Source organism: Sinocyclocheilus rhinocerous, unplaced genomic scaffold (assembly GCF_001515625.1).
Source record: "Sinocyclocheilus rhinocerous isolate Xijiao unplaced genomic scaffold, SAMN03320098_v1.1 scaffold898, whole genome shotgun sequence".
Taxonomy (NCBI): domain Eukaryota; kingdom Metazoa; phylum Chordata; class Actinopteri; order Cypriniformes; family Cyprinidae; genus Sinocyclocheilus; species Sinocyclocheilus rhinocerous.
The window spans coordinates 1,222,227-1,233,422 of record NW_015652144.1 but is presented as its reverse complement, the minus strand read 5'-3'; the positions used below and the strand labels follow the sequence as shown (position 1 = coordinate 1,233,422).

General features: G+C 36.4%; 1 protein-coding gene across 1 annotated transcript in view; it reads left to right on the top strand.

Annotated features, from left to right (window-relative positions):
- Positions 1–11,196, top strand: part of LOC107713684 (sodium channel protein type 4 subunit alpha-like) — a 36,481-nt gene that overhangs the window by 9,975 nt on the left and 15,310 nt on the right. Inside the window, exons 4-11 of the mRNA XM_016519266.1 lie at positions 1,508–1,649; positions 1,730–1,927; positions 2,266–2,433; positions 3,080–3,430; positions 4,529–4,658; positions 5,108–5,346; positions 5,453–5,626; positions 8,293–8,649. Of these exons, the coding sequence (XP_016374752.1) occupies positions 1,508–1,649; positions 1,730–1,927; positions 2,266–2,433; positions 3,080–3,430; positions 4,529–4,658; positions 5,108–5,346; positions 5,453–5,626; positions 8,293–8,649 (1,759 nt within the window). The remainder of the gene's footprint in view (positions 1–1,507; positions 1,650–1,729; positions 1,928–2,265; positions 2,434–3,079; positions 3,431–4,528; positions 4,659–5,107; positions 5,347–5,452; positions 5,627–8,292; positions 8,650–11,196) is intronic.

Sequence of the window (11,196 nt, the reverse complement as noted above, 5' to 3'; positions counted from 1 at the left end):
CGGCCTCATGTGGCGAGAGTATGCAGGCAGTTCCTGGAGGATGAAGGAATTGATACCATTGAATGGCCCCCACGCTCGCCTGACCTAAATCCAGTAGAACACCTCTGGGACGCCTCAGACTGCCCAGGAGCTCAGTGATGCCCTGGTCCAGATCTGGGAGGAAATACCCCAGGACACCATCCGTCCTCTCATTGGGAGCATGCCCACGACGTTGTCAGGCATGCATACAAACACGTGGGGGCCATACAAACTACTGAGTACCATTTTGAGTTGCTGCAATGAAATTTCAGCAAAATGGACCAGCCTGCTTCATAATTTTTTCACTTTGACTTTCGCGGTGTCTTTGAATTCAGCCTCTGTAGGTTGATCATTTTCATTTTCATCAAACGATGTGGCATCCTTTCGTTCCTAACACATTACCCAGTCCATATCAGTATAGATATCCAGCATGATATTTTTCCCCATTGTGATCTGATGTGTTTTCAAAGTGTTCCTTTAATTTTTTTGAGCAGTGTATATGCACTACCATTCGAAAGTTTGGAATCCCCACATTAGCAATGACACGTTAAAATGATCAAAAGTGACAGTAAAGATGCTTATAATGTTACAAAATATTTATATTTGAAATAAATGCTGTTCTTTTGAATGTTCTGTTCATGAAAATCCTGAAAAAGAACATGCATCACGGTTTCCACAAAATTATGAAGCAGCACAACTGTTTTCAACATTGATAATAACAAGAAATGTTTCTTGATTATTAGCAAATGATTCCAGCAATGTTTTCTGACAGCACAACTGTTTTCAACATTGATAATAACAAGAAATGTTTCTTAAGGAGCAAATCAGCAAATGATTCCAGCAATGTTTTCTGAAAGATCATGTGACACTGAAGACTGGAGTAATGATGCTGAAAATTAAGCTTTGCATCACAGGAATAAATTACACTTTAAAATATATTAGAACAGAAAATAGATTCTGTTATACCAAATACACAAAATAATTATCTTTAAAATAGCATCATATGACCCCTTTAAACTGAAATAATATTTCACAATTTTACAGTATTTTTAATCAAATAAATATAGACTTGGTGAGTATAAAATACTTTTAAAAACATAAAATCTTACTGATCCCAAACTTTTGAACAGTAGTTCATATTACTTAAAATTGTCTTTAAAATATGTATACATCATGGCAGTATTTGTTTTACTGCCATTAAACTATGTCAATTCAAGTAAGAAAAAAACATTTCTATTTTCATACATAATACAGGGGGGGAAAAAAATCTATATTAATGAGAAGTTTTTATTTGTTTTTGACTAAAGTCACACTGAAAACAATATTAAAGGGGTTAAAAATATGTTTTCTAGAAGTATGATATTTATTTGGGGGGAATTAAGTCTGATCATATTTTTGTTACATTCTCCCATGTTTTTATGCTATATTCTTTATTGAATCACATTGCCATTCCCACTGTTAAGTATCTTCGTGTTTCCTTCTTAAACAGGAAGTGCCCTGATGGGTTTGACTGTTTAAAAACAGGTCGGAACCCAAACTACGGCTACACAAGCTTCGACACCTTTGGCTGGGCTTTCCTGGCTCTCTTCAGACTAATGACACAAGACTACTGGGAAAACCTCTACCATCAGGTACCAGCCGTGACACTGAAGGAATAATCATCTGTTATCTAAATATTATTACAAACGTCTTTTCTTCCTCTCCATGCCAGACTTTACGATCAGCAGGGAAGACCTACATGATTTTCTTTGTGCTGGTGATATTTCTGGGTTCGTTCTACCTGGTGAACTTGATCCTGGCTGTCGTGGCCATGGCATATGAGGAGCAAAACCAAGCGACCATCGCAGAGGCCTGGGCAAAAGAAAGAGAGTTTCAGCTGGCAATGGAACAGCTGCGCAAGGAACAGAGAGTAATTTGACAACTATTTTATAACTAGCTGTCTGAAATAAACAAGGTTCATTACCTGAACCTTAACTTCTTGTAGTACTAGATACATTTTTCCTTTCATTTTACGGCACTCTATTCTTAGTGGATAAAATCAAGTAAAATTGATTGCAAACAACATTTCATGTTGATTTTAAAAGCAACTTAAAATACTGAAATGATGCTCCTACATAAAATGTGTTGCGTTACACTGCAAAAATTATGTATGTTATGAGAATATACAATTATTATTCTCATTGCATTTAATTTCAAGTGTAAATTAAGCTCAAGCACATCTGATTTTTCTGTTCTCGTTGGTATTAGGCATTAGCAAAACAGCGCAGAAATGAGGCTGAGATGGCCCTGGCTGCAGATGTATCTCCGTCACCTTTCTCACGGAAAGACTCGGTGAAATGCCGAAGATCCCACCAAACGCTTTCAGAGGAGATGGAGGACAACTTTTTGCCAAAATTTGAACCATTTGATGAAAAAGTAAGTACTATTTCATAACTGTTTTATTTAAATTTGGCTTTAAGGTATACTCAGTCCTTTTTCCAGAATAAAAAAAGAGAACTTGTCTCTAAAACATTTATTAGGAAAAATTACCAAGTGTACCTTTAAATCCCAAAATAAATCAAAATAGATAAAATGATTTTAAAAGCTTATTGTCAAAAGTTTTTTTTTTCTAAAACCTAATAAAAATTGTAATATAAAATATATCAGATTTTCTATAAAAAGTAAAAAATTGTTGCTTCTGTCTTCAATATTTTAGTGTCATTGATATACTATAATAGTTTTCGTTAATATTTTAAATTGTCTTCACTTTAATTTTAAAGTTTTCGCAATTTTGCTGTGTTTTTGTCATTTTTATCAATTTTTATATAGTACTTACTCGTTTTATAAATCTATATAGTATTTTTTTGTTCATTATTTATTTATTTTAATACTTCAGCTCAAACTAAATGAAAATGAGAATTTTACTCGTCAACTAGCTGAAATAAATGTTAAATTTTTTATATTTTATTTGTTATAAAGTTAAGTTTAGTTTAGTTTTAGTTAACGATAATAACCCTCTTGTTAAATGAATGTCTGCTTATCATCTACTCCCTAATCTCTCTTTCAAACTCCTGTCCTCCAGCCAGCTCCCCCTCTCCTAGCCACTCTCTCCTCCCATCCTCTGAGCACCCGTCGAGGAAGCCAGCTCAGTATCTTTGCCTTCCGGCTGCGCAACAGTTCAGACGCTGACTTTGCAGATGACGAACACAGCATCCACGGTGATGGGCGGAGCCGAGCGGGTTCCATGGCGATGCCGTGGAACAAGCGTAGTACGAGCAGCATCAGGAGTCACTCGTCACAGGTGTTCCCGCCCACCCTCACCCTTAACGGCAGACTTAACATTTCCCTGGACCAGAACGGCATCACCAGCATCGGCCCGCACACCCCGACCTCTGTTCCAGCGTTCAGCATGGAGAAGGTCAGGGAGGACACGGTATGGTCTTATCTCATTACAACGTTTTTCCATGAAAAATGGAATTCATGTCATTTACTCACCGTCATGTTCCTGGAATACTATATGTTTGTTCTCCAAAGAACACAAAAAGTAGTTATACTTTTGAAAAGTCTTAAAAAGTCTTTAGCCATTTTCAAAAAACATCTAAAGACACATCTTTTTCGCCATCACCCCCTGACCAATTAATACTAGCACTTACCTTCTATTCTATTCAATTCTATTCTATTGGTCTAATTTATAAAAAAAAACACCTTGCTATGTGCACTGTGCTAGACTAACTGAGACTTGTCATTGCACTTCTATATTGTTGCTCTCTCGTTGGTCTGATTGCTTCTACTTGCTTCTGTTCAAGTCGCTTTGGATAAAAGCGTCTGCTAAATGATTAAATGTAAATGCAAATGTGAATGTATTAAGGAGAACGTCCAGGCAAATCTATCAACTTCCATTTTATGGAAAAGAGTTGAGGATGTGCTACTGGATGGATAAAGTGAGAAAAATGTTGATTAATAATAATAATTTGATAATGAAGCATTTCAATGAAAAAGTTTCAATCCAATTAAAAATTGACTATTTTAATCGTAAAAAGCCTACTGTATTATGTGCACATTTCTAAGGCCTCTAAATGATCAACGATCAAAACTTTGCTGAGAAACCTGTTGTGCGCAATCTACTACACGCCTTCTGTCTTCTAACTGATAGTTCAAACTTTTTTAGATTGTAAAAAGCCTTTTAGTATAATTTTAGTGTTAATCTAAAGATCTCATTGATTTACATTACAAGCAATCAGAATTTCATTGTACTTTTTGATCATATAAATATCAGCAAGTGTTTTTATATTTAATCTAAAGATTCAATAATTTTAAAAAAATTAGATTTTTCTGACTATTATTTCACATATCAGGGTTAACCAATAGAGTGTAAGCTTGTTAAAGTATCGTGCCATTAGTAGCAGCTTTTGAGGAACGTTTCAAATCGGTCACTTTAGTTTGAATACAGCTTTAGAAGGAAGTTACCTACGTAGGTGTTCACAAAGATTTGGAAAAGATTTGACGTTTTGATGTTCACTTTGATTGACAGGAGCCAGTGTGTCAGAATGAGCAGACCACTCCAGCTGCCAAGCTGACTGTCGACGTGCAGGAGGAAGTCCCGCCCCCTTGCAGGAAGAGAGGACTGAGCTCTGTCAGCTTCTTCAGTGACGTCATAGACGGTGTGATGGACTAAAATTGTTTAGAAAAAATAAAAAGACACAAATGCAAGAATTACAAATTACAAATTACACACAAATGAGACAACTGTTGACATGCTGTAAGAGTACAGAACTATAAAATCAACATTGATGAGAAATGATTGAGTTCACACTGAGAATTCTCACTTTTGATTGCTGACATTTGTTCCTAGACAAATCTGAGCACAGTTTGAGACTGTTGAGCTCTCTTCTGAAACTTTTTCACATGAGACAAATAAGGAGAAGCAAAAGTTTCTGATTGTTCTCCATTTAACCTCACGGCTGTCAAGGAGAAATAATTTAACTACTAAAAGATGATTCAAATTTAAAATCATTTAATCTAAAACACCCGAAGTATCAAACATCAGCTCACCTTAATGTCCAGGTTTCTTCTCGGTTACTCATTTAATGATTTTCATTTCTCCTCTTAGAACTTGAAGAGACCCATCAGAAATGTCCTCCATGCTGGTATGAATTTGCGAAGAAGTACCTGATTTGGACATGTTCTCCTGCCTGGCTGAGAGTGAAGGAAGGGCTTAAAGTCATGGTGATGGACCCTTTCCTGGACCTTGCAATCACCATTTGCATTGTTCTCAACACATTGTTCATGGCGCTAGAGCACTATCCCATGACTGATGAATTCAACAGCATGCTGAGTGTTGGAAACCTGGTGAGGACAAACAGTGGCGCTCTCCAAAACTGTGTTTGAGCATCTCAAACAGCCCTGTTTCTTTGCTTCTTTAATATTAATGTAAAGTTTTGTTCTTGCTTACCAGGTGTTCACTGGAATCTTCACGGCAGAGATGGTGCTGAAGATCTTTGCTCTGGATCCATACTATTACTTTCAGCAAGGCTGGAGCATCTTTGATGGAATTATTGTTTGTTTGAGTCTGATGGAGTTGGGCCTTTCCAACGTGGAGGGTCTATCGGTCCTCCGCTCGTTCAGACTGGTAAGTTTCAACTCTACTTGGAAATAGACATAGTAAATTCACTAGAATGGACACTGAGGATTGCCACATGTGCAATATATGAGAAATGCCATATAGAGACATGAATGTCTTTGAGTGAGTCATTGAATCAGAGTTTTGAATCAGTTAACTGAAGCAGTGTGTTTGAACTGTTTCACAGAAATGAGCGCCATTTTTGTTAAAATGCACTCACGTATTCACAAATCCCAAGACAAGGATTGTAAAACTAAATGTCATTATGGCCAACAACAACAACAACAAAAAATCATTAATCACAATATTCAAAATAGTTCATTTTGGCAGCAAAAGTTATTAGTGTGTATCATTCAGAGAGGACCGTTTTGAAAAACATTTTAAAAAGTAGATTTAAACAATTCAGTATTGCATTATCACCAAAAAAAGGACATAAACACACTCAATGAAATTGAAACTTACCTCTTAAACTGACATCAATGTTTGTATCTGTAGTATGTAATTAGGAGGCATTAGTATAGACACTCCATCAAAGTTTTAAATATCAACACATCAGTATTTATGTGATGTAAAACGCAGTTTGCGTGACAAACGCGGCACGCACAGTCCATCTGACCCCTTTGAACTCGAGTGTCTTGCTATTCATTATCAGATTAAAGCTGCACAGAGCTTTTAACATCCTTTTATATTACGATAAATACTGTTGTTAAGTAGCACTGTGCGTGTACGTTAAAAATGACTTTTTTCATAGCTTCACCCACATGTGCATATTTGGCCGAGCAGTAATCCTTTATATTGTTTGTTTGAGTCTGATGGAGTTGGGCCTTTCCAACGTGGAGGGTCTATCGGTCCTCCGCTCGTTCAGACTGGTAAGTTTCAACTCTACTTGGAAATAGACATAGTAAATTCACTAGAATGGACACTGAGGATTGCCACATGTGCAATATATGAGAAATGCCATATAGAGACATGAATGTCTTTGAGTGAGTCATTGAATCAGAGTTTTGAATCAGTTAACTGAAGCAGTGTGTTTGAACTGTTTCACAGAAATGAGCGCCATTTTTGTTAAAATGCACTCACGTATTCACAAATCCCAAGACAAGGATTGTAAAACTAAATGTCATTATGGCCAACAACAACAACAACAAAAAATCATTAATCACAATATTCAAAATAGTTCATTTTGGCAGCAAAAGTTATTAGTGTGTATCATTCAGAGAGGACCGTTTTGAAAAACATTTTAAAAAGTAGATTTAAACAATTCAGTATTGCATTATCACCAAAAAAAGGACATAAACACACTCAATGAAATTGAAACTTACCTCTTAAACTGACATCAATGTTTGTATCTGTAGTATGTAATTAGGAGGCATTAGTATAGACACTCCATCAAAGTTTTAAATATCAACACATCAGTATTTATGTGATGTAAAACGCAGTTTGCGTGACAAACGCGGCACGCACAGTCCATCTGACCCCTTTGAACTCGAGTGTCTTGCTATTCATTATCAGATTAAAGCTGCACAGAGCTTTTAACATCCTTTTATATTGCGATAAATACTGTTGTTAAGTAGCACTGTGCGTGTACGTTAAAAATGATTTTTTTCATAACTTCACCCACATGTGCATATTTGGCCGAGCAGTAATCCTTTATCCATTACTGAGATTAAATATGTTGGAGTTGACATCTCAAAAAGTGGGCTACACTTTCTTTTAGTTCAACATCAGTCACATTACAAACTGAATACAGGCCATGCTTTAGCTAAAATAAAATGAGAATTTACATGAGAAACAGTGACATCAGCTGAAAACAAAGAATAGTTTTGGTGTCAAATTACATGACTGATCAAAAATGTACTCGCCCTCAGGCCATCCAAGATGTATGCCTGTTTGTTTCTTCATCTGAACAGATTTGGAGAAATTTAGCTTTACATCACTTGCTCACCAATGGATCCTCTGAGGTGAATGGGTGCCGTCAAAATGAGAGTACAAACAGCTCATAAAAACATCACAATAATCCACAAGTAATCCAAAAACTTGTGTCCACCAGTCAACATTTTGTGAGGTGAAAAGCTGTTTGTAAGAAACAACCGTTTCTTCCGGCTAAAATACGAGAGCTCTATCCATAATAATGCTTCCTCCAGTGAAAAAGTTGTCTCGTCTGATCCAGGAAAGAAATATGCACAGATCACGTAGTGTTTACAAGTGAAAACAGTCCCAAACAATTCTAAACAATTAATTCGGTGGATTTCGATGTGAGAGAGAACATCTGGATGAAGCATTATTATGGATTATTGTGTATTTTGCCCAGAAATGACGGATTGAAGTTAAAACACTTTAATGATGAATTAGTTTCTTACAAACATGCAGCTTTTCACATCACAAGATGTGGATTATTGTGAAGTTTTTATCAACTGTTTGGACTCTCATTCTGGCGGCACCCATTCACTGCAGAGGATCCATTGGTGAGCAAGTGATGGAATGCTACATTTCTCCAAATCTGTTCTGATGAAGAAACAAACTCATCTACATCTTGGATGTCCTGAGGGTGAATACATCAACAAATTTTCTTTTTGGGTGAACTATTCCTTTAAGAAAGTAAATAGGATCAATTTTGATTTCATGTTGATAAAATATCAATACTGAATGAAACATATTCTGTATTTTGTCCTCAGCTGAGAGTTTTTAAACTAGCAAAGTCATGGCCCACCCTCAACACACTGATAAAGATCATCGGTAACTCTGTGGGTGCCTTGGGAAACCTGACACTGGTCTTAGCCATCATCGTCTTCATCTTCGCTGTGGTGGGCATGCAGCTGTTTGGAAAGAACTATCAGGACTGCGTGTGTAAGATCAGCTACGACTGCACCCTTCCTCGCTGGCACATGAAGGACTTCTTCCACTCGTTCCTCATCGTGTTCAGGGTCTTGTGCGGAGAGTGGATCGAGACCATGTGGGACTGTATGGAGGTGGCCGGACAGCCGCTTTGCATTCTGGTCTTCATGCTGGTCATGGTCATAGGAAACCTAGTGGTAAGTATGATTTCTTCTCACATAATAAAATAATCTCATATCAATATTCCATGTCAATTCATTGATTTATTTATAAAATAAATGATTTATATGGTAATACCATAAATAATTTAGAATTTGCAACAGTGGCCAGCTGACTGTTCATTAACCCTTACATATTCTGTTAAATAGGCTACTATAAATAAAAATAATATGTAAGCAGCTTTGCATCTTGAAATATTAAACTGCCATAAATATGTATGTCAGTTTGTATTCCTTGTGCATCTCTCAATTGTCAAATCGTTTTTGGATGCCTGGTTTATCATTCTTTGCATTTCAATATATTTTGAAGATAAACCATCATACCCTAAGAAAAATCTCAGACTGTGAGGATACACAAGATGGAATTAGAGAAATATTACTTAATTCTCCCAGATGTTCTTCTATGATCCAGTTGTGACCAGAAAATACCTCTAAGAAGAGTAACTGAAGGTCTTTTCCCGGAAAATGAGATGCCACTAAGCTTTCCTTCCTAAGTTTTCCTGTTTTGACATGACGACTGTCCTAAAAGTAGACATGATGTCATGTTAGCAATTTTGTTCTATAAAGTGACAAGTGCAATTATATTCAATCTACTTTCAAAATAGTTTGACAACATGCACAAACATGAAAATTCTTTGCTCAAAATGCATGTGAATCATGGTTGACATTTACCATCATACTGTATATATAGATTTCCAAATGTATTTGGCAGATTGTAAACATTAAATAAATGAACCCTCAGGGTAGACGCCATATTTAGGCTGACGCAAAGGAAAATAAGTAAGTGAAGGATAGAAATGTTTGGGTTAATTGGTTATACAGTTGTTTTTGCACTAGAATACTTTTCAGAAAGACTTTCTCTATACTTTTGTCAGCTATATGATTGATACCAAGGTACACAACAGTACAACCAGAACATACTGTACAGTCATGAATTCATTAGCGTCAAATGATAGCATGTACCCTGACTAAGGTCCTTTCCAAGAAAATAAATCAGCAAATTTTAGCTTTAACCTCCATATTTTACCCCAAACTTAAGTCCCCTGTTGTGTGTTGCTTAGAGGAATAGGTCCACAGGCTTGTGCGTAAGTACACTTAAGTATACACTATTATACTCTTCTGGCTTTTCCAACTCATAACTGGCAACTTGTGTACGTTGTAATACACAGCAGAAACAGCTGTTTGTCACTGGTAATTGAACTAGGGTGCTTTTTAAAGCCGGATAGAGGGGCAGACATTGCAGACAGCATGGACTAGATTTGGTTCTTTCTGAAATACTAGACAAAAAAAGTGTCTGATCTGTGAGAGAAGTCCTTTATGTACTGTCTATTTGTACTGTCTGTTTTTGTACTATACTATATGTACTGTCTGTTTTTGGTGCTTGTTTAATTTTAAGCACAAACCATAATTCATCAAACATCAATGTACAAAGTATAACCTTAAATCTAAACTGGGCCTTATACAAATAGTTGACCCAGAACATATTTATTTACTCACCTTCATGTCATTCCAAAGATGGATCACAGTATGGTCGACTAGTTGACCAACAACCGATTAATGAGGTCGATTAGTTGTGGATATGAGTTTGAAGTCTGAACTGAATATATCAAGAAAAAAGGCGGGCTGCACGTGACCAGTACAGTCCGATTTACGAACAAATGACTCGTATGAATCGGTTCTTGCAATGACTCGTTCAAAAAACACACGGGTTACCGTTTTGAATCGAATTCACTTATGGCTCACTAAATCGGTCATGGCTGTAACTGAATCAACATCTGTCTCATTTCCCGCATTCAATAATGTAGCTATTTTAGATAATTACTGTCGGACTTCGAATCACCTATCGTGAGCAATGTTCCGTTATGATTAATCTACACATTTATTCTTGGGGTTTTGTGGGGAGATTTTACCAGTAACGACTAAATGCGTAGCGGGAATCGCGCAGTTGGTTCATTCTGTGTGAGAAATGCGCATTGAGTTAGTGCCACACAGATTCTGAGCACTTATTAAATGGTTTTGTATAGTAAAAAGGTTATAAATATTTTCACTATCAATTTGTTTAGTTTTGGTTAGTTACCCTATTGAAAGGATGCGATTAGTGTCCTGTCTTCACTATTTTAACACGTGGTTTAAATCTTAGAAGCATCGACTCTTACAACGATTACACCAATCAGATGCAAGTTCGATGACCTCAACAACGGTAAAATTGATGTATAAATTTTAGATTCTGACTTTATGTCAAACAGATATTGATTAGTATTAAACATATTTATTTTATTACATTAGGTTAGGCCTATAGTTTTTACATATTTTGTAAACAATAGCTCATAGTGACCACTTCTATCAAGCTTAACAGGAATCTGACTGTTATCACTTGACTTCCTGTGGGCCTTCCATGTCAAACCCTCTGTAACACAGTCCATCTCCTTCTTTCTTGGCACAAGTCAGTTTGGGATTATCTTTGCTGTCTAGTGTGATTAAAGGTAAGAGTGCAACTAATCAGGTTTCCATGACAACCCACAAAGT